The following is a 23,801-nucleotide window of genomic DNA, read 5'->3' as shown; positions in this document are numbered from 1 at the left end:
TGTGTATATGTCTATGCTTCTGACTGCCTTTGTTAAGTGAGGTATATCAATAATGGTGTATACTGTCACCAGTACCATCGCGCGGCCACCAGCAGGGGTCGCTGCCGCCGTTAGCTTCCACTCTCCTCGCTCTGTGTACTTCCGCCTACGTCAGACTCTCTCACAACACGGAATAATGGCGGCCAGCTCAGATCGGAATCCCCCTCCTTTCCCTGCCACAGAGGAGCCCGGAGCCGGACTGTCTGACATGGCAGACGGAGACAGTGACGAGGGAGAGGACATCTTCGTCAGTAACGTACGTTCACCGCCGACTCGCGTGGTTATGAAGTTACTGGCGGGTTAATCTTCTCGACATGAAGCAGTCATCAGTCTGCTCTTTATCTCTCTGACCTGCATTCAGATCACTGGGCCAGTGACGGAGAGGCGAGACATGTTCCTGGGTTTCATACAAAAGCGACAGAACTCATTCATAAACTTAGACGAAGTTAGTTTGAAGCGCTCAAAAAAACACTTTTGACTCGTACATCGATAAACTCCACATTCTGTTGTGTCGGCCTGCTCTGCTGCCTTATCGATCATTTAAAGCTGCTCCGGTTCGATCTCTGAGTGAACCGCCTGTGTTTGTGACTATTGTGATGAATTTAAGTGCAGAGTCGCTCGTGTCGACCTCACAGGACCGCCCGGACCGAACCGGCTGCTCTGTGACTGTTACAACGTCATAACGGTCCTGAGAGGAGAGAGCTCGCGACGCCTGCTGTCCTCCATCGTGTCTGTCTGTGTTCATCTGAATGTTGTGTCCTCCCTGTCTGTCTGTGTCCTCCCTGTCTGTGTTCATCTGCGTGTTGTGTCCTCCTTGTCTGTGTTGTGTCCTCCCTGTCTGTGTTCATCTGCGTGCTGTGTCCTCCTTGTCTGTGTTGTGTCCTTCCTGTCTGTGTTCATCTACATATTGTGTCCTCCCTGTCTGTGTTGTGTCCTCCCTGTCTGTGTTCATCTGCGTGTTGTGTCCTCCTTGTCTGTGTTGTGTCCTCCCTGTCTGTGTTCATCTGCGTGTTGTGTCCTCCTTGTCTGTGTTGTGTCCTCCCTGTCTGTGTTCATCTGCGTGCTGTGTCCTCCTTGTCTGTGTTGTGTCCTTCCTGTCTGTGTTCATCTACATATTGTGTCCTCCCTGTCTGTGTTGTGTCCTCCCTGTCTGTGTTCATCTGCATGCTGTGTCCTCCTTGTCTGTGTTGTGTCCTTCCTGTCTGTGTTCATCTGAATGTTGTGTCCTCCCTGTCTGTCTGTGTCCTCCCTGCCTGTGTTCATCTGTGTGTTGTGTCCTCCTTGTCTGTGTTCATCTGAATGTTGTGTCCTCCCTGTCTGTCTGTGTCCTCCCTGCCTGTGTTCATCTGTGTGTTGTGTCCTCCCTGTCTGTGTTCATCTACATATTGTCTCCTCCCTGTCTGTGTTGTGTCCTCCCTGTCTGTGTTTATCTACGTGATGTGTCCTCCCTGTCTGTGTTAGTCTACGTGTTGTGACCTCCCTGTCTGTCTGTGTCCCCCCTGTCTGTGTGTTCATCTGCGTGTTGTGACCTCCCTGTCTGTCTGTGTCCCCCCTGTCTGTGTGTTCATCTGCGTGTTGTGTCCTCCCTGTCTATCTGTGTCCTCCCTGTCAGAGTGTTCATCTGCGTGTTGTGTCCTCCCTGTCAGTGTGTTCATCTGCGTGTTGTGTCCTCCCTGTCAGTGTGTTCATCTGCGTGTTGTGTCCTCCCTGTCTGTGTGTTCATCTAAATATTGTGTCCTCCCTGTCTGTGTTGTGTCCTCCCTGTCTGTGTGTGTCCTTCCTGTCTGTGTTCATCTGTGTGTTGTGTCCTTCCTGTCTGTGTTAGTCTACGTGTTGTGTCCTCACTGTCTCCGTGTTCATCTACGTGTTGTGCCCTCCCTGTCTGTGTTGTGTCCTTCCTGTCTGTGTTCATCTACGTGTTGTGTCCTCCCTGTCTGTGTGTCCTGTCTGTGTTGTGTCCTCCCTGTCAGTGTGTTTCATCTGCGTGTTGTGTCCTCCCTGTCAGTGTGTGTCCTCCCTGTCTGTGTTAGTCTACGTGTTGTGTCCTCCCTGTCAGTGTGTTCATCTGCGTGTTGTGTCCTCCCTGTCAGTGTGTGTCCTCCCTGTCTGTGTTGTGTCCTCCCTGTCTGTGTTCATCTAAGTGTTGTGTCCTCCCTGTCTGTGTTAGTCTACGTGTTGTGTCCTCCCTGTCAGTGTGTGTCCTCCCTGTCTGTTTTGTGTCCTCCCTGTCTGTGTTCATCTAAGTGTTGTGTCCTCCCTGTCTGTGTTAGTCTACGTGTTGTGTCCTCCCTGTCTGTGTGTGTTGTGTCCTCCCTGTCTGTGTGTGTCCTGTCTGTGTCCTCCCTGTCAGTGTGTTCATCTGCGTGTTGTGTCCTCCCTGTCTGTGTGTGTCCTGTCTGTGTCCTCCCTGTCAGTGTGTTCATCTGCGTGTTGTGTCCTCCCTGTCAGTGTGTGTCCTCCCTGTCTGTGTTGTGTCCTCCCTGCATGTGTTGTGTCCTCCCTGTCTGTGTGTTTATCTCTCTCTGTTAATTAATCTACGTGTTGTGTCCTTCCTGTCTGCAGAGTGACCCTGTGGCGGTGAGCCGAGGAGTTTCTCAGCCCGATCGTGCCAGTGAAGAGGCTCCAGATCTGTTCGGTGAGGAGGAGGCCAGCAGCACTCTGGCCAAATCCAACGGAGTTCATTCTGATGATGACAACGACCTGTTTGCTGGTCAGGAGATATGTTTTATTAAATGTTTCTCTTCATTTGATCCCAACAAGTGTTAATGTGACTGTACAGGAGAAAAGTCTGCTGAGATGCTTCTCTTTATTTTGGTCATGGTCATCATGCTGGTATTTATGTGTGCAGATAATAAAAGCACATTCCACTGATTTTACACTTCATTTTATGGGTCATGAGGCATAATCATGCTGGAATTTAGCTGAGTATATTTCCTCAAGTACTGTACAAGTCTGAGGTACTTATACTTAAATTGAGAATGTCTTTATGCACAGTCATGTACGAAAGTATTGGCACCCCTGGAACTTTTCCAGAAAATGCACCATTTCTCCCAGAAAAGTGTTGCAATTACAAATGTTTTTGTATACACACGTTTATTTCCTTTAAGTGCATTGGGACAACACAAAAAAGCAGAAGAAAAAAGCCAAATTTGACATCATTTTACACAAAACTCAAAAATTGGGTCTGACAAAATCCTCAACTTGTCCACCCTCAACTTAATATCTGGTTGCACACCCTTTGGAGAAAATAACTGAAACCAATCGCTTCCTATAACCATCAACAAGTTTCCTACACCTCTCAACTGGAATTTTGGATCACTCTTGTTTTGCAAACTGCTCCAGGTCTCTCAAATTTGAAGAGTGCCTTCTTGCAACAGCAATTTTGAGATCTTTCCATAGGTGTTCTATGGGATTTAAATCCGGACTCATTGCTGGCCACTTCAGAATTTTCCAGCGCTTTGTTTCCAACCATTTCTGTGTGCTTTTTGAGGTATGTTCTGGGTCATTGTCCTGCTGGAACACCCATGACTTCTGACGCAGACTCAGCTTTCTGACATTAGGCCCTACATTACGGGCCAAAATCTTTTGATAGTCTCCAGATTTCATGATTCCTTGCACACAATCAATGCACCCAGTGCCAGAGGCAGCAAAACAACCCCAAAACATCTTTGAACCTCCATCATATTTAACTGTAGGTATTGTGTTCTTTTCTTTGTAGGCCTCATTCCATTTTCTGTAAACAGTAGAATGACGTGCTTTGCTAAAAAGCTCTACCTTAGTCTCATCTGTCCACAAAACATTCTCCCAGAAGGATTGAGGCTTACTCAGGTATGTTCTTGCAAACTGCAGTCTGGCTTTTTTATGTCTCTGTGTCAGAAGTGGGGTTCTCCTTGGTCTCCTGCCATAGCGCTTCATCTCATTCAGGTGACGACGTGGTTCGAGCTGACACCGTTGCACCCTGAGTCTGCAGAACAGCCTGAATTTGTGTGGAAATTGACTGAGGTTGTTTATCCACCATTCGAACTATCCTGCTTTGCATTCTTTCATCAATTTTTCTCTTCCGTCCACATCCAGGCAGATTTGCAACAGTTCCATGGGTTATAAACTTCTTGATTATATTGCGCACAGTTGACAAAGGAACTTTAAGATCACTGGAGATTGACTGGTCACCTTGTGATTGTTGATATTTTTCCACAGTTTTGTCCTTAGACAATTCTCCACTCTTTCTTTCTCTTCTCCATGCTTGGTGTGGCACACACAGGCACACAACACAAAGGTTGAGTCAATGTTTATACACTCTAACTGGCTTATGTTTCGATTTCCATATTGCCAGCACCTGTTACTTGCCACAGGTAAGTTTTAAACGAAGATCACATACTTGAAATGAAATTATTTACAGTTTTAATAGGGTGCCAATGATTTTGTCCAGTCGATTTTTGGAGTTTTGTGTAAAATGATGTCAAATTTGGCTTTTTCTTGTTCTTTTTTGTGTTGTCCCAATGCACTTAGATGAAATGAACATGTGTATACCAAAACATTTGTAATTGCAACATTTTTCTGGGAGAAATGGTGCATTTTCTGGAAAGGTTCCAGGGGTGCCAATACTTTCGTCCATGGCTGTATATTCTTCAGTACATGTTGGAAGACAGTAGTACAGGTTTTCGTAAGGGAGTGGAACAATAAGGGTATTGGTGTTGTAGATGTGCCGTGATAGATCAGTGGACTGCTTATCACAACCTAGCACCTGCATTACCCACAATGCAACTTAGCCATCACATGACATCACTGGAGGCACTTTATTAGATTGCATGCAGCTGCCTCTGGATCCACAAAAAGCTTTATACTACTTGGTTCCACATATGCAGTATCACCAGTAATAATTGTTGGTTTTTTAGTTCATAAAACATCAGTAAATACTGAAAAAAGCTAACTTTCCCAGACCCTGACTTTTGTCAGCTCTCAAAGATCAAACTGAGAAAAGCTGAAATCTGTAATGAGTTATTACACGTCCTTTATCAATAATAAATCAAAATGCATTGGTCATGTAAACTGTAGTTTTTCTGCAGTGAGGTTATAATCACTGGAGCACTAGTTAGTGTTGTGGATGAACCAGGTGTGGTGCTGTTCAGTGACATGGTGAGGGATCCTGTCTGATATTTGTCATTTGTGTTTCCTCGTATCTTTGGATACTGAGTGTCATACATTAATCAAAAATCTTCTCTTTCCCCAGAGGCAAATGTGGAGCCGAGCCCAGACAAGCCCGGCAGCTCTGATAGGAAGGAGCTTCCCACCTCCTCTGGCCCCCGTCCTGCCTCCTCCTTCACTAAGGGCCCTGCAGCCATGCAGCCCACCTCCTTGGAGCAGGTACAGGCCACACTAAATCGATCAATTAATTGCACGCCTGGAATGCTTTTGTAATATTCAGATATTTAGAGGTGTGTTCTTGTTTTTATTTGCAGTTGGAGGAGGACGAGGCCAAGGACAGTTTTGATGTGGATGTTGCCGTCACCAACCCAGAGAAAGTCGGTCAGTCTCTTTTTTCATACGTATGTTAAAACTATGATACAGCTCTGTAATTTCCTGTTCAGTAAAAGGTTTTTATTTCGTAAATGGCAAGATAATTAAAACTTCAGACAGGTAAGTATTGTGGTTGCAACCTAAATTCTTTAAATACACTGTCACATTCATTTCAGACTAAAACCTTATTAATTCTAAACTTTTGTTTTGTTCCTGTCCTCCTAGGAGATGGCATGAATGCATATGTGGCCTACAAAGTTTCCACCAGGGTCTGTATAAAGCTTGTGTTGATACATATATTTGATGTACTTTTACCCGGCTCCTAAACCTGCTGATATGCCTAAATCTTCACTATTGTTAGTGCCTCATTAGTGTCCATGTATCCACTTCCAGACGTCCCTGCCCATGTTCAGGAGTAAAGCCTTCACTGCGAGGAGGCGTTATAGTGACTTCCTGGGTCTCTATGAGAAGCTGTCCGTCAAGCAGTCGCTCCTGGGCTGCATCATTCCACCACCACCTGAGAAAAGTGTTGTAGGTTGGTGCCCACATCTTTCGTTTCCACGTTTTTAAGTCTGAGTTGTTGTTTGCCCTCTGTGACTGTCATGTGCATCAACAGGAATGACCAAAGTGAAGGTGGGAATGGACGACCCATCATCTGTTGAGTTTGTGGAGAGAAGAAGAGCAGCTCTGGAGAGGCAAGGATCTGTACACCTCAGTAATCATTCGTCACAAGATCATAGTAATAGTTTTAATTATACTGAGCCTGTTTTACATTTTTTTTTGTTTTATTTCTGTTAATAGAGTTTACAAAGTGCTTTGACAGACAAAGCAATATCGGACTTTCAGGAAGACATTAAAGTAGCATAAATACTAAACAGTCCAACAGAAGGAAGCCCAGACTAAGGAGAAGTGAAAACAAGAAGACACAATGCAAAACACAAGTGTCAAAATGAATAACTACAATAAATGTTTAAATGTACTACAAAGAGTTCTTTTTATTGTTTTTGAAACTGTCTCAGTTTGTTGCTGATGCCTCCGTAATACCAACAGGAGGAAACAAAACTATCAGTGAGATTGTGTCTATTTCTGAATAGTTATCACAGTTATTTGTAGGCAGTGGTGCTCATACTGCTTCAGTCAACAGTCCTCTCTAAATGAGAGCTCTGTGTGGCCTAAGACAAACTAACCATAACACACAATGACCATGGGACTACAGATCTGACTTGGATTAGAACAGATGGAAAATAAAAGAAATAAAATGCACTAATTTAAGTGCAGGTGCTTTTACAGTCCTTTTAAGGTCTTTTATCAGTATATTTCTACCCAGGTCCGTGTGTGTTTTATGTTGATTTAACTTCTTACTCTCATCTTTCTGCCTCCATGGTTTTTGTAGGTATCTTCAGAGAATAGTGGCTCATCCTTTGTTACTACAAGATCCTGACGTCCGTGAGTTCTTGGAGAGAGAAGATGTGAGTATTCTACAGTGGACACAGACAACATTCCCCCCTGGAGTTTCCAAGTGGACAACTGGATCGTTTCAGCTTTACTCAGAGTAACAGTTACCAGCAACATCGAAAAAACAAGATGTTTGGTGGAGGACAAAACATTCATACATGTTTTCTATAATGGAGACATGAAAGCAGACAGAAATGGTGCCAGGCTGCCAGTCTGAGCAGAACCAGTCAGCCTTCGTTTTCTGTGAAATTTCACTTTGAAGTTTATAGAGAATCAATAAAAGCACAGTTGGCATCATCATTGTGTAGCCATTACATTCTGCAACCGGCACTAACTTCAGAGTGATACGTTAAAGCGAAAAACTTGTCCATTGAAGAAACTATTTTCTAGTGGCAGAAAGCTAATAATTTTTAATTTTGTTTATGATGAGCAAATGTTAGATTCTTACTGCCAAAATAACACGCGCTGACTTTTGAACTGTGTGTGTTTTCAGCTACCCAGAGCAGTGAACACACAGGCACTGAGTGGAGCTGGCTTCCTCAAAATGATCAATAAGGCATCAGATGCTGTCAACAAGATGACCATCAAGATGAATGAGTCTGACACTGTAAGGAAACCACTGTTGCACATGTGGCCTGTATATAGAAACACATTTTATAATTCTGACATGGAAAAATCAATGGTTGGATAAAACCTGAGAGATCAGTGTAGGCACCAGACCATTTAAACCAGTGGTGTCAAACTGATCCAGTAAAGGGCCATGTGGCTGCGGGTTTTCATTCCAACCAAGCAAGAACACACCTGATCCAAACCAGGTGTGTTCTTGCTTGGTTGGAATGAAACACACCTGATTTGGACAGTAAACGGTAAACATTAATACAATCAGTGTTTAGAAGTAGAACTGTGGGAGATTTGAACAGAAATGGACCATTGAGAAGAAAATGATTTTGATATATCCTGATTTATTTTTTAATCTCTACATTTTTAGTAAATATTTAGTTATTTATAGTAAGTAGGACAGGCTGATTGATATCTTTACTGAATTATATAATTGTTTCGAATCAGAGAACTAAATGCAATATACGTGTTATAGTTTAAACTGAAACAAACTAAATATATGGGTTATTATAATGTGTTGCCTTATATTCAAGATATGATGAGGTTGTTTGGTTGAGTAATTGTTCTGATACTGTTCTGTTTGTGCTGCGTGTCTCAGTGGTTTGAGGACAAGTTCCAGGAGGTGGAGAACGAGGAGCAGCAGCTGAGGAAGCTTCATGCCGTGGTCGACTCCCTGGTCAATCACAGGAAGGGTAAGCTATATCTGACTTTCCTCACTTGTCTTTGTCCACCCAGTTTTTTATATCAAATTGTTATTTTAGGGTGAAAAAAGTACACTGAATAAGTTTTTTGTTTCCTCCACTTACACCAGAGCTGTGTGGGAACACGGCAGTATTTGCCAAAAGTATGGCCATGTTGGGTAACTCTGAGGACAACACAGCCCTGTCCCGGGCCCTGTCCCAGCTGGCAGAGGTGGAGGATAAGATGGAGCAGCTGCATCAGGAGCAGGCAGCCAGTGACTTCTTCATCTTTGAGGAGATGCTGGCCGACTACATCCGCCTGCTGGGCGCTATGCGGGTATGCTAGCAGCTGCACAATGGTAGATATCAGTAAGGCTGTAACTGAAGATGATTTTCATTAGTGATTAAGCTGTTGATTATTTTCACTTTAAATTGATAACTCTCTAGAATGTCAAAAACTTGATTGATGAAATTTTTCCAAGCAAAAATGTCAAACATTTTCTGGTTCCAGCTTCTGGATTATCAGTTTAGGGTGCAAACTTTCCATCATAATGGATTAATCAGCTGATGTTTGCAGCTTTCTAAACAGTAAAAAGAAGTAAAGATTCTTCAGAAGCAGAAAGCTTGTTCCTGATATCAGGACTAAAATAAAGAAACAAAGCTCGGTTGCAGAAAGGTGTCGGTTGCACCTGTTCTCTGTTTGGTACATGGACTGATCAGGTGTTGTGTCACTACTGTGATCTATGTGGACGTCCACAGGGCTGTTTTGACCAGCGCATGCGAGCGTGGCAGCGATGGCAAGAGGCTCAGAGCACACTCCAGAAGAAGAGAGAGGCCGAGGCCAAGCTGCTGTGGGCCAACAAGCCTGACAAACTGCAGCAGGCCAAAGAAGACATCACTGAGGTAACACACACACACACACACACACACACTGACCACACAGCTCAGAGGTCGTTACTGGAGTTGAGTATTGACTGCTCGTCAAATATTAAGATTGTGATATTTTATATATTGGGTGTTATATTGTTAACAGCCAAACCTTCACTGCAAAAAACAACAAGCAACAATTTTAATGATCTTTTTCAGCTATTTCAGAAGCAAAAAATATTTTTTCTTGCTGATATCAGCTTCTCAAAAGTGCTGATTTGCTACTTCTTTGTTTACTATGTTGCTAAATTAAATATTTTTGGGGCAGCCAATCTAGAATCTAGAAAGATCAAGTATCGGTACACTGATGTAGCTGTTCCATCAGTGTAGTGTTTAAATAAAACTGTTTCTTTTGTGATTTCACCAAATTCTTCTGCTGATGTCTCAGAACTAAGTCAGCAGAAACCCGTCAGAGCCACGTCTGTTTTACACGAGGACATCCTGTGTAACAGGTGTCTGTAATCCCTTTAGAAGCAGCCGATGTGTTTTTGTTCACTGTTTAGAAGACTGTTTGGGGTTATCCTTTTTTTAATCCTGCTTCTGTGTGTCCTCAGTGGGAGTCGAGGGTGACTCAGTACGAGAGAGATTTCGACCGAATTGGAATGACTGTACGTAAAGAGGTGCTCCGGTTTGAGGTATGTATATTTATTTATAACTAGAACAAGTCGTCAAAAGTCCCAGGGGGAAACATAGCTCAAATCGACACTTTCTTAAATTCCCTAGATTTACCTACTTTAAATGAGGATAAAATCAGAGTGCTGACTGCTCATATAAATGACGGTGAACTAACAGCCTCAATTAGAAGGCTTAAATTAAGCAAGTCACCAGGATCAGATGGTTATACAGCAGAATGGTATAGGGAATTTAAGAAAGAATTAACAACAGTTTTACTCCACACACTAAACTGGGCTTTAAAAAAGGCACAAACGCCTCCCAGCTGGAAAGGGGCAATAATATCAGCAATACCAAAAGAAGGCAAAGATAGAATGGAATGTGGGTCATTTAGACCAATATCCGTCCTCAACGTAGATTATAGATTATTTACCTCCATCATGGCCAAACGATTAGAGGAGTTCCTACCCAAACTGATACATAATGATCAGACAGGTTTTATACAACAACGGCAAACTCAAGACAATATACGAAGGATGTTACACATTATGGATCGTATAGAAAGAAATCATATTGAGGCAAAAGTGGTAAGTGTGGATGCTGAAAAGGCTTTTGATTCCGTTGATTTCCTCTATGGAGTTCTACATAGATTTGGTCTACATGACACAATTATTAAAACCATACAGGCACTGTATGACAATCCCACTGCCAGGATTAAAATCAATGGATATTTATCTAATAGTTTTACCCTAGAGAGAGGGTTGAGACAGGGATGTGCATGGTCACCGCTACTCTTCGCATTATATTTGGAACCATTCGCCCAATACAGCAGACAAAACAAAGATATCAGGGGAATCACTATTAAAGGGAGAGAGCACACATTTGCATGTTATGCAGACAACATTTTGTCTACTGTATGCCTAAATTGATGCAGTCATTTGAACAATATGGTCAACTATCAGGATACAAAATTTGTTCGTTCGTTCGTTTTCTTCCGCTTTATCCATGCGGGTCGCGGGTGATGTTACCGCTTTTATACCACCTTTTTCAAGGTGGAGCGGGGATACTGGGGCCAAATCCAGTGGCTCTATGGGCGAAGGCCAGGGTACTCCCTGGATGAGACGCCAGCTCATCGCAGGGCCCTTACTGATGGCAGTGGCTGCCACGAAGGTGCCAACTGCACATCAGGAGCAGTGTTGGGGTTCAGCATCTTGCTCAAGGATGCTTCGGCTTGTAGCTCAGTCCCGCCCAGGGGAGCCAGGGATTTGAACCAGTGACCTTCCGGTCACTAGTCCTCAGCTCTACCCACTGAGCCACAGCCGCCCCTGGATACAAAATTAACATAAGTAAAACCGAGCTCCTTTCATACAATTAGAACCCAACGGGTGAAATTACAAGCAGGTACCCCTTGAGATGGCAAACAGAGTCCTTCAAGTATCTGTGCATTAATATACCAAAAGACCTTGCAAAATTATCAGATTGCAACTACTCTACAAAAAAAAATCAAGGAGGACATAGCAAGGTGGAACTTAATTCCTTTCCTTAGTTTTAGCTCAAGAGTTGAATCTATTAAAATTAACATATTACCCAGACTGTTGTATCTATTCCAGACCCTACCAATAGCACTCACCCAAAAACAATTTGATGAATGGGACAAAATGCTATCAAGATATATATGGCAAGGTGAAGAGACCCAGGGTTCGTCTCAAAACTCTACAGTTAGTCAAAGAAAAAGGGGCATCGGGCCTACCTTCTTTTAGAGATTATTATTTTGCGATGAGAGCTATGACATGCTGGTGTAACCCATCATATATTGCTCAATGGAAAGGCATTGAGGACAGGGTATCTTCCATTCCAATACAAGCAATCCTAGCCAATAATAATCTACAGTCACACAAAAAAATTTTAATAACCCATGGGTTAAATTTACTCTTAAAACATGGAAAACTATTATAAAAGAATATAAACTAGAGGGAGATATGGCAATCCTTAAATGGTGCACATACGACTCAGACTTTACACCCAATCAATTGGATACTAGATTCAAGGACTGGACAGCTAAAGGAATAACAGCCATATGTAATGTAATGAAAGAAAGGACACTGCTCAGTTTTGAAACCCTAAAAGAGAAACACTCATTAGAAAAGAAAGACCAGCGCAAGACCAGAGATTTGAAGACTTTTCTTTTCTCTGTTTGTTTGTTTGTTATGTGTATATACACAAACAAAAAGACTGAGAATTGTGGCAAACATGAATATATGAATAATGCATATGATATTTGAAATACACTTCGTGAAGAGGCATGTCTGCCTTGATGACGAACACCAATTAAAAATAAATTACAAAAAAAATAAATAACTAGAACAAGTCAAAAGTGCTCATGTTTCAGTAGAAACTGAATTTAATGTGATTAATTATCACAAACTTTCATCTGATCTTCTGAAGCACATGAAGGTTATGAAGGTTTTTTTTTTATGGCAGCCTGGTGTCATTTGCACTTGAGTTGATGACAGTAAACACACTAGACACCTGTGTGAAATGGTCACTGTCGACAGATTATCAACATGTCTGTCCTGCTGCCTTCTGATGGCTGCAGAAATGTATAAACAGCAGAAACAGACGTGATTCTGAGACATCTATTCTCTATTCTCACTCTGCGCTGTCTTATTTGAATGAAACTCCCACTGTTTGCAACTCTACTCCAACCTGTGCACCATGCGTGCTAAGCTGGGCACCAAAATACCACACAGACAGGAACAGCAAAATTTCAAAGTCAGGAAAATACCAACACTCAAACGCTGGGTGTCGTGCCAGTTTGAAAATGGTGCCAGCTGTCTTTTTGGTTTCATTTATATCAAGGAAATTCTTTTTTTTTTTACTGGTTTATAGACCAAATGTGGCATCACACCATTTGGTCCATTAAACTCTTCCTATTTAAATTTTCCTTTTAAAGAAGCTTTTTATTGTTTCCGCTTTCTGTCAGGTTTTAATTTAAAGGTTTGTGTGCATGTAAAAGGTCTTTAGACGTTAAGAGGCCCAAAGTCCATATGAACAGTCTCTCTTTTAATTTGTGACATCTTGACATCACACAGCGTCAACATGTCATACATTTGCGTATTTTATCTCTATGTTGACGGAAGAAGCGAAGCTTATTGGAAGCTGAAAACATGACAGAGCCGACCGGAGACACGTGCTCAAGCATGTGCGAGCTGACCAATCCGAGGAGGCTGGTTATTCAGGAGGGAGGAGCTAAAATAGAGGGTTTTTAGACAGAGGGAAAATACAGTGCTGCTGCATGGACAGTAAAAGAGAACTGATACATGTTTTTGAGCATTACAGCGTGTAAACTTATTTGATGATATTATAAACCTTGAAATTAGCATAATATTTCTTCTTTAAATGTGTGTTATGATGACCCTGATGAAGGCCACAAGCTGAAACATACTGGTACCACAGTTAAGTTGTTCCTGTTCTCAGTGTACCTTGGAAATAGATGAAGGTCTGCCAGAAATCCCTCCAGCTGCTTTTCCTTCCTCGTAAAGAGCTGGAGACGTGACAACGCTTCTGTCTTTTCAGAAAGAAAAAGCCAAGGACTTCAAGAGCCAGATAATCAAGTATTTGGAGGCAATGCTGCAGTCTCAACAACGGGTAATCATTCGACTATTTCAGGAATTACATTCAGCACGCATGTTAAAATGATTAAAGATATACTGCACTATAACAACATATTTTATCGCGATTTGTGTTCCAGCTTATAAAGTTCTGGGAGGCGTTCCTGCCCGAGGCAAAGGCGATAGCTTAATGAAGAGGGAGAAGTCTTAAAGACCCCAACTGCCTTTTTTGAACACTTTACCTCTTGACCAGGAACTGAGAGGACAATTTTGAAACACACAAGAAACTTCCATCCATTTTGTTCTTTTGTCTTTTTAACCATAGTGTATTCTCTTAATCTTGTACAGTTCTTTGATATATTAAGCTGCCGCATTTACACAACATTTTTTCTGGCATAACTTCTTGTTTGTGTTCTTGACTTAAAGATGGTATGAAGCAGGAAGCCGGCAGTGATGATCCTGGCTGTAGTATTTTTAAAGCCCACTGTCTGTCAGTTGGATATATGTTTCTTGCTTTAACCGGTAAAAAAGTGTTCACACTGAGGTACTGCCCTAGAATAACATTGTCTATAGTTTACATTAGGAGAATATGTAAGTCATTCCAGTGTCTAACAGCTTATGTTGATGGATGCATGTCAGATAATGTTTGAAGCACTAAAATGCATTGTAAAAAGACAAACCACTATTGATGACTGAGGTCATTTATCTGAAGTATTAGCACATTGTTACAGTGTATCACAATGAATATTAAATCATAGAGGTCATATTAAACTCAGAGTTGACAAGGTTACATGCTTGTCAGAGTTGTTACAGAATGAGAACAGATATGAGAGAATTCAGTGAGTGCACGCTGAGAAAATGCAATCGCTGCTTTGTTGGTATTTTCTACGATGATGTATTTGCTAGAATCATTTTTATTCTATTAATCCATCTCTTTTACAACACATTTAAGTACTTAGATTTCTTGTTTGAGGCCCAAAGGATCTCGTTTGGAAGTGCTGCAGAGATTATTAACTGCCCATGTAAATGACTATCAACAATACTTGAATTGAATCACACCACTACTGTCTGATATTATTGGTGATTATACATTTCTTTTTGATAAATTGGTTTAACAATGACTGAGAGGCATAGACATTCAAGTGATACGGTCCTTATTTTCTTATTCAGCGTTTGTACTCGTAGTTTTCCCGTCATGTCATATTTACGTAAGAATGTGCTTTATTTTTGTAACCACTTTGCATTAGCACACACATTCTCCTGGAAATGCTATACAGGTAGATGTACAAAATAAATATGATTGGTTAAGCTTTGGGTTCTGTTGTCATGGTTTCTGTTAGTTTGCCTTGTTTTGTGTTTGATTGGATTTCACTTTTCAGGTCAATTCACTGATGAGGTATAAACCAATATGACTCTGGGATAGAAAATTTAATTTATTGTCTCTTTCGGTAACAAAGTGTAGGGTAACCGGATGAAAATTGCAGCTGAACTTCAGTATTTTTCTTCATCTGCTCCCAGAACAGTTTTTTTTGATAGTAGATTCACATACTGAACCCTTTTATAAGTCAGACATTGGTCGGCACATCCTAAGATGCTGGTGAAACACAAGCAATCGAGGAGAATCAAAAATGAATTCAGCTCTGGACCAAATTGAAAATGAACTGAGATTTGAAGCCTTTTTAAAATCTTTAAATTACCCAGAGGCAAAATTTATTTGGACATTTGACAGTTCCATGACTGTCTGCTGATGGTTTTTATGTGATATGACCAACAGCACCAGAACAGATACGAAGTGGTCTTGAGATCATTTTGTCTGCTGTTGTTTCCAAAGTGAATCATTTTGAAGTTCAGTCTTGAACAGCTGAAGCTACAGTGTGACTCACAGATCTTATCATGACGCTCATCAACAAGCTAACATTTAGTTTAACATTGTGTTTTATCCTCTTCTGACCTTATTAAGACCCAACAAGGAGGAAGGTTTTTAATTGATAACAAAATATCTCAATATCACGTACATATTATTTGTGTTTGACTCCCTGTGAGACCTCTTACCAACAACCCAAACTCCAGTTACACAACAAATAGACATATTTATGATTTTGAGGGATGATGGTGTGTAAACAACAATATTGTCAATCACTGATAGGGAAGATTAAAGTTCTTTAGATTGAATCATATTTCACAGTTGGGCTCTCCAAAGCCTAAACACACGTAGCGTGATTGTCTGCAGATGACTTCTGGAACATGACAGCAGTTCAAAATCATGTGTTTGAGTAATATTCATTAGAAAATTGATCAATGTCATGATGCCTTCAGATGATAAAACAATGTTAAGTGCTTTTGAGCTTTTGCAGGTTCACAATGTTGTGACATTTGAATCAGAAGAGAAAAGATATGTTTTTATATTCCTATGAACAAATATAACAACTCTCCTGTTTCATGACTGAATAAACAAACTGATCTTAAAGGACAACACAGCTTATACTGTTTTACGTTGTTTATATGTGGCGGACCCTGCCACCTCTCTAGCTCCAAAGAGAATGCTGGGACCTTATTTTCATCTGGGAACAGCTGGTTCATAAATACCTCTCTGAGTTTGTTTTAGTTCCTGATTAATGTTGTAAATATTAAAGTTCTGAGTGTGTTAGTGCTATAAATGTATCTAGTGCCCCTTTAAAGAAGGTCCTTGAACACAACACTGTGTCCACAGCTCACATTCAGACTCACTTCCAGATGTGACTGTAGATTTCTAACAACATAAACACATTATTATATGATGTGTCTGATGGTGTGTGAGTCGATTATCGTTTCTGACCCGGAAGTGTACGCCGTGAAGCGGGCGGTGCCGTTTTTCTATATCCGGTGTGTTCGAACCTTTCACGAGCAGCAAAGACAGACGAGCAGCGAAGAATGGAGAGAGCCGCTAACGAGGCTCCTCCGTCAGCTTGAAGCATCAGCAACAACAAGTCACACCGACAAGCTCCGGTTAAGACCCGGGAATCAGCCTACAACCAGCAGGACGAACACCCGAGCCGTGTCCTGGTCCTCTGGATTCATCACAGCGAAGGTGAGTCTGTTGTGTTTGTTTGCGATGAGCTAGCAAACCAACGTTTGATAGCAGGCTGCTGGTTGGTAGCTAATATTTTCGATGCTAACAGAGCTAATTTCCTTGTTGCGCTCGGTCCAGCTGTCAGCTAGCCATCAGTAGGTGTTAGCCGAGGCGTTAACACCAAGCGACGAGTCTGGTTGCTTTATTTATTATCCGTTAACCAGCTCAATATGATGATAAAGACTACATGTGTGTATCGCTTTTTTTGTGGCTGAATATATTTAAAGCCAGAGCAGCCACTGTGGCTCACATAATGTTTGGCTAACGTTAGCTTTGTGGCTTGTTGGTCTAGTTTTATCTTGACAAGCTAACTTAGCCATCGGTTAGTTCGCCTGCTGATCGATGGGACCATCAGCGATGCAGACTGACAGGGCAGCTTTGTCCACGAAACGTTGGCGTTCAACTGCCAACTCGCTTCCTTGTTTTGATTCATCCGGAGGCCTGCGTACAAAGGATCGATCATCTTTTTATTAGCCTCAGCTGCCTCAGCCCAACACTTCCCCTCATGTTGGAGTATTATCACCGCTCCTCAGAGCAGGATAAGGCAGCAAACACAGGCTGGCACAGAGCATGATGGATGTGTCGGAGGCCCCTCCTCAGCCTGCTCAGCCTGTTCACTGTGGGCACACTGAAGCGTCCAGCTAACTGCTGCCAGGCTGATGTGTGCCAGATGTGAGGAGGCAGGTTAGGAGCACATTTGTCTGCTCGTGGCCACAGAGGCACAGACACAATGTAAACCCTCTTTGCTCAACTGCATAGATGGATTATTACTGAATCAATACAGCAGGGCTCCTATTCATTTACCCCCCCATCTAGTAAAAAGAATTGATTCCCCTGTTTTCCACTAAATAACACAGTGGCCTGCTGTAGGAGAGCAGTGAAACCAAACATGTACCCAAACCAGGGCAGTTGAATCCATGGTAGAGATCTGATGGCATCCTTGTACGCAGTCCCAAGTAAAATACTATACAGATAAGTTAAAAGACAGTTAAAACAACGTAAGGCAAATATACAACTGATGCCGATACCAGGGAGGAAAATATGTAATGTATAATATTATATTATTTTATAATGCACCAGGGGCTGGCCTATGTGGCCTTTCAGTACGGATACTGAAGTTAAGTTTCAGTATTGAAACTTCGACTTTCTGCTATTTAAACTTCCTCTCTGCTGCAGTTATCTGACAACTTGAGTTACTTTGCAGATTGTTGTGACTTGCGACCAATCAGATATGGTTGTGAGTGGGACAGTGTGTGAGAGCGCGTTGCCTCTGAGCCACAGCAGCACATTTTTGAATTAGTTTATTATATCAGCAGTCTGACAGAAAATCTGATACCGATAATCAATAAGATGCTGAGTATCAGCCCTAATAATTTGCCAGGGCCGAGAATCATTCTGTTCACAAAAAACATGTATGTAGACACGCATGCTTTGCAGTGATCCCTCAAATGTGGTGATCAGACACTTGAGAGTATGACATCGATACTGGAGTCAGGATATTTTACAGTTCAATAATAAACTTTATTGTCCAAAACTGCCTTCAGTTCACAAACAATACATTTAATTGTCGATTTAACAATCGTACATTTCACCAAGCATCTTTTTTGCATAACATTCTATAAAATCAACTTTTCATGTAGGACAACATGTATATTGATACCACATGATGGGCCAGTATATTAACTGGGCTCTGCACTAAACTAAAACCAGGTGACTAAAAATCCAAAAGTATGAAGCTAAAGCAAATCAGACAACAAGTCTGCACTGAAGTAATAAGTTGACTGACTACATTTGTGTTTCTTTCATCTTATTTAGAACATTTATAATCATTACAGATTGCAGGTAATTAATGACAAAGCTGTCTTTACCATACGTGCAGATGATTATTACATCATATACATTACCGCATTTAAGTTAAGTGAGTTATAAGTTGTCTTTTCAAAAACACGTTTCTGCTTCTTGTACAACAAGTTTTAAAGTTGTTGAATCAAACCTCTGCTGATGAAACGAGCATGTGTTGTCCTCCTCTGTGAATTTATGTAAAGGGAAAACTGGATAGTTTAAATCCCCTCCAGTTGGCGCTCACAGGATCTGTCTTTAAGGAAGGAGGCAGCTGTTAGCTGGCACTGCCACAGCAGGAGTCTGCACTATTGGCAGGCCCCCTCTCAGGCTGATCTTTCCACTGAAGGTTAATCACTCAGATCCTCTCAGAGCCTTTATGTTAGTGTAAAAATGAAAAGATGTCAACAGATTAGTCATTTTCAATAGATGCTAATCAGCTAGTAGTGTCTCAGTTTGTGCAGATCTTTTCACTGGCAAATCTGTGTTTGTAAATCAAGGTTTTTGGAGTGGGTACCTTTTCAGTGCCACCATAGTGTGTCACTGAGTGAAATATAGCCTGAATGGAGCGGCTTTTTTAAAACTAGCTATTAACCAATTACATTAACAGTCCTGAAATGTGAATTTTTGATTGGCAGCATCATTAAACAAACCCTTCAGCTGCTTTCTTTCGTCAGACAGCCCTGCTGCTCTATGATTAGACAGTAAACAATCGTGTTTGTGTGTGTTGGATACTTTATTCACACTTCAGCAGGATACTATAACAGCAGCCATTGGGACGCTAATACTATTGAAAATGCCTTGTTTATATATGTTTCTACAAACACCACATTCTGCTTCATCATTTCCAGTCAGAGCAGAACTATGAAACAGAATAGTCTGATACATATCGGTGATGACACAGATGTGAGATCAGCAGAAGTTACTGTCTGTAGTCTGTTTGGAGAGCGTCTTCAGCAACATGATCCTCTTCTCACGAGCATGAGCTTCATTTAACAGTGGGAAATGGGATCTCCTCAGAGCAGAGACAGCAAGTAGAGCATTTTCTTTAAAAGAAAGATAAAAATACATCCTGGTAAGTGTGTGTGAATTATCAAAATATTATTCTTATTATTATTATTATTATTATTATTATTATTATTATTATTATTATTAGTAGTATTGTAATCACCATCATCATTGCCTGGTGTCTTAGTTTATGGCCACTTGTACACAGTGAGCTGAGCCCATAAATTAGATTATGTCTGCATCTTTTTTAACGAAAAACAAGTGTGAAGAGTGTAAAACATTTGTGTTTTTCCTGCATTTAATGTTAAATATGTAAATTATTAATGTGCTTAGGGATGTTAATATTCCTTAAGCTCTCCTACAGGCCAAGCCAGATTCAAATTAAATGCCATTATGCAAATGAGCATCAAGCATCAGGCTGTACCGTCATAAATCTATACCACCATCAAACAGGCAGCCACATTTAACACTTATCCAGTCTAGACCAGCACAAAACCCAACTAATGGGCTTTTCACACGACATATTCTTAGCCAAGCGTTGACCCTGCGATAGCTTAACCCCTTTTCACACACATTGTTCACCCAGAGTTAACATAAGTCAAAGCTATAACTTTCCCACTGCATTTTCTGCTAACCGCTGGGTTAAATATCTGCTGAAGCGAGCTGCTTGTGTTCACATGAGTGTGTGGTTGTGGCTCGGTTGGTAGAGTGTTCCTCCACCAACAGAAGGTCGGTGGTTCGATCCCTGTCCCCCTCTGTTGTTGGGCAAGATGCTGAACCCCAAGTGTGTGTGTGAATGGTTATCGGTCCTGACGAGCAGGTGGCACCTTGCATGGTTGGCACCAGTGTATGAATGTGTGTGTGTGTGTGAATGAGTGAATTATGCTAGTGTTGTAAACTGCTTTTGTGGTTGTTGGGTGAGAAAACAGTTGATCCTGTTTCACACAGGCACTTTTTAGCCCCATGTTTAGTTGACTTAGTAGTCGTGCAATTCTAATTATATCAGTTTCTTTTGATTTGATTGCCGGTTAGTTTTGTAAAAAAATTCGAAAATATTGATTCTGAATATTTAAAACGTTTTCGATACTCATTTTCGGCAGTATTGTTATTTTTTGTGTGTGTAATTGTGATACTCAGTGTTTACTATAATTATTCCATTGTTCTGTATAAGCCTAGAAAACAATATCGTATTTCGCTGTCTTGTTATATTTATCTTTTAAAAAAAAAATCCAAAATGTTTTGCCCCAAATCAATTTTTCCTGGTGGTATCAAAAAAATGATAACGAGCATCAATAATTTTCAAGGTATTGTTTTAAAATAGAAATTTGCGTGGTGTGACGACACTGTTGTGTGACAGCACATTTCTTACACCGGGATGTAATTTTTAAAATTTATTTATAGTTTTAACATACATAACAAAATTGTGCACAGACATTGAATGAACAGCTGATTCAGCCAACAAACAGAAAGAAAATAAAAGATGTTTTTCAGAGATAAATACAATTTGCTTTATCCTAATCTGGAAAGAAAGACTAGCCTAAATGATAATAAATCAACCTCCCGCTTTAATGGAGCTCGTACGGTCCAAAAGGAGGCAGACGGTATCTCAACCCTTGTTTTAGTCGGTCTACATAAGATAAACAAGGGTTGCCATTTGTTATCATCTGTCAGCTTCGCCTTTGAGAATATTCTACTACTTGATTCCACTTCACCTAAATTGGGTAATTAGCTAAAGAAAAGCAAATGCCACTATTAGTCTGTCGTATACGTCAGCATGTTTTAATATGAGACCTGAACCAGAGTATGAAAGTAAAGGCTCTTTAAATGTATGTACACATTTTACAAAATTGAACAAGGACACATGGTGTATTTGTTGAGTAGTTGAAGCAAGTCTGGCAAAAACAACCAATTCTGAAACATTTGTCCGCAATGCACAACATTTTTAATTACCGTCAAAAAAAGAATAGCTAATCGGTGCAGAAAAGGTCCATTATCTTAATCTTTCCATGTCTTCTCCTCCAGAGAAACTTGACTACCTTTATCAGGTGCCAAAAGGTGTGTATCCTCCAAGTCATCTATCAGGAGACACGGCACCGGCTGCACAGGGATAAAGCCCGGGGTTTCCCCACATTACATACAACCTGAAGAAGCCTTTTGTTTAGACGACAGAACGTGTTCTGTTCTATGTAACAATCTAGTGGAGAGCTTAAATTTGTTCTTCACTTTATTAGGTCGGTCTGAACGTCCGTCCAATGTCATAAAGTTTTTGTGATTGCTACCTAATAAATATTTTGCAAATACCTCTTGCACACACAAGACGAACAAAGGTCCAGTGTTCCCTCCTAAAATAATGCAACCTACTGAAATACTGCCATGTCCTGAAGATGAACTCCCAAGCAGTTTTAATAACAGTAGTTACTGTAGGGCTCTCATATTGGTGATCATTATATTTTACAGCTGTAGATGTGATTCTTTTCTTCCATAATGTGAGCTGTTATCTGACAGGATCTTTATGACTTAGTTTAGGAACAATACACAAGTAGATGAATAATACCTGCTGGCTCATTACAGCTTACAGTGTGATTCACCTCATTTGCAGATGCAGATGTTTTGCCTCCCGTCATGGGGTATACAGTCTGAATTAAGTTCTTGTCTTTACTTGACTTTAAAGTTCATTATTCCATCCTGATCCTCAGAAGGGGCATGTCTGGACATGTCTAAGATACGATGTGGCTGTGGAGATCTTACTAGTAAAACACATGGCAGATGATAAACTCAGGCAAAGGAGCTTTACATTCAGTTTTGTGTCCAGAAAAGATAAATAATTTAAAATGTTGGTCGTTATTATCTGAATGTGAAGTGAAAACATCACACAACAAGTACAGCTGGTAAACTGTCCTGACTAAAACCTGAAGAGTTTGGAACAGGCCAGTTGTCAGTTGAGTCCAACATATTTCTGATTTTTTGGATCAATGTTGATACTGATATTGGAGAGAAACTAATTCAGATATTGATATATGTAAGGGATAATGCCCGATGATGTCTGATTTTGTCAAAGTATCTCCTAACCCTTTTCGGTGATCCACAAAGATGCAACAGTCTATTACATTTTAAGAGGAAAACAGGTTAGAGTCATGAAAATCTCTCTTAAATTAAAATCAAACATCTTAAATTGACCCATCCAAGCAAGTTGAACCGATAGAACATGGTAATACAAGGTAAACAATGGGGATCCTCCATAGGTTAATAAATGAAACTGATGCAGTGTTCGCCAAAAATATTTAAAAACATTTTAAAACATCTTGGTCTGGTGGTGCTGAAGATGGCCGTGCTGCTTCCTGGTCCATTGCTCCAAAATATTTCAGAATTGCTCCTGCAAAGACAAAACTCTTCAGGTTACCAAGCAAAATAGATCCTAAGCAAATATTCATAATATATAATTGAGTTGTTACCCTAATGTTGTACATAAATTGTTTTCATATTAAACTTTGCAATATACAGTACAGTGTCCCTTTAAAGCATGCACCCAGTTTCAAAGTTGTCACTTTAAAGCAGTTTTCAACACATTGTACTTGTTAGAGTTATAAACCAAGATAAATGACTGATGAGCACTTTGTGAAACTGAAGGAATATTTTTGTGTATATTTCACGGGTATTACAAAGTGGACTACTTGTGCCTAACTGATGATCTGGTCTTATCCTATATTCTGTGGGCAGAACTAACGGTCCTATATAGTATAGTTTACTTTAAATTTACTTCAAGTTGTGTTATTATGATTCTTTTAAATAAAACAAAGGAATACGTCAAAAACATAACTAGACTTAAGGAATGTAGGCACATTTGTTTAAAGAAATTTTCACAATAGATATTCTAATAAATGTGGTAAAGAAAGACACAACTAACTCAGTAGAGTTAACAATAATCCACTCCCACAATAGTCCAAAATAATCCACAGTAGACCTAATATGTATATGTGTGTTGTTTAGCACACTTCACATTAGAGACCTATTATCTAAGAACACAAAAATTGATAAATTAATCATAAAAAAAATTTCTAAAGTAATGTTATATGGCAACAGTTTAACATCAGAGGAGGTTTATGACTGACCAGCAGCTCCACTGGACGAGGATCCAGCAGACATGACAGACTTCTGCCTAACAACACACCCTCCCTCACAAATGTAATCCCAACACGCTGGACCTGCTATAATTAGCCCTTTCCTAAAGCAAACACTTAAGATGGCTAAACATTCGGCATTTAAGCTAGCCCCTCCACCCAACATCATGAAAACAAACCTTACCTTTATCCTGTGAGTGTTTTCTTCATCTAGTTTCTTTCATTTTTCTGATGACGTTTTGACGCCATGCCACAAATGACCAGTACC

At 40.7% G+C, this 23,801-nt stretch overlaps 2 protein-coding genes across 9 annotated transcripts in view; both read left to right on the top strand.

Moving 5' to 3' along the window:
• Positions 1-140: 140 nt before the first annotated feature.
• Positions 141-14,771, top strand: snx1b (sorting nexin 1b). Its single transcript, XM_030415363.1, has 15 exons — positions 141-295; positions 2,602-2,749; positions 5,270-5,403; positions 5,499-5,565; positions 5,782-5,825; positions 5,950-6,091; positions 6,173-6,251; positions 6,950-7,025; positions 7,505-7,618; positions 8,228-8,321; positions 8,441-8,646; positions 9,069-9,212; positions 9,791-9,871; positions 13,425-13,496; positions 13,600-14,771. The coding sequence occupies exons 1-15, from the start codon at positions 176-178 to the stop codon at positions 13,648-13,650; spliced, it is 1,572 nt and encodes a 523-aa protein (XP_030271223.1). The 5' UTR covers positions 141-175; the 3' UTR covers positions 13,651-14,771.
• Positions 14,772-16,181: 1,410 nt separating this feature from the next.
• csnk1g1 (casein kinase 1, gamma 1) overlaps positions 16,182-23,801 on the top strand; it is a 41,974-nt gene continuing 34,354 nt past the window's right edge. For 3 of the 8 annotated variants that reach the window (XM_030414012.1, XM_030414010.1, XM_030414008.1), the window contains exon 1: positions 16,182-16,526. The gene's annotated coding sequence lies outside the window, so the exon portion shown is untranslated. The remainder of the gene's footprint in view (positions 16,527-23,801) is intronic. The other 5 variants (XM_030414015.1, XM_030414013.1, XM_030414011.1 and 2 more) reach the window with 3 other exon arrangements.

This window comes from Sparus aurata, chromosome 4, assembly GCF_900880675.1.
Source record: "Sparus aurata chromosome 4, fSpaAur1.1, whole genome shotgun sequence".
NCBI classification, from domain to species: domain Eukaryota; kingdom Metazoa; phylum Chordata; class Actinopteri; order Spariformes; family Sparidae; genus Sparus; species Sparus aurata.
The sequence above is the reverse complement of the archived record's forward strand: the minus strand, read 5'-3'. Positions and strand labels throughout refer to the sequence as shown.

What these genes read in the sequence shown, in the direction of transcription:
- snx1b (XM_030415363.1), top strand. Translation starts at nt 176, where the DNA reads ATGGCGGCCAGCTCAGATCGGAATCCCCCTCCTTTCCCTGCCACAGAG. An exon ending in AGGACATCTTCGTCAGTAAC is followed by an intron (nt 296 to 2,601) that starts GTACGTTCACCG and finishes TCCTGTCTGCAG; the next exon opens with AGTGACCCTGTGGCGGTGAG. An exon ending in CCAAAGAAGACATCACTGAG is followed by an intron (nt 9,213 to 9,790) that starts GTAACACACACA and finishes GTGTGTCCTCAG; the next exon opens with TGGGAGTCGAGGGTGACTCA.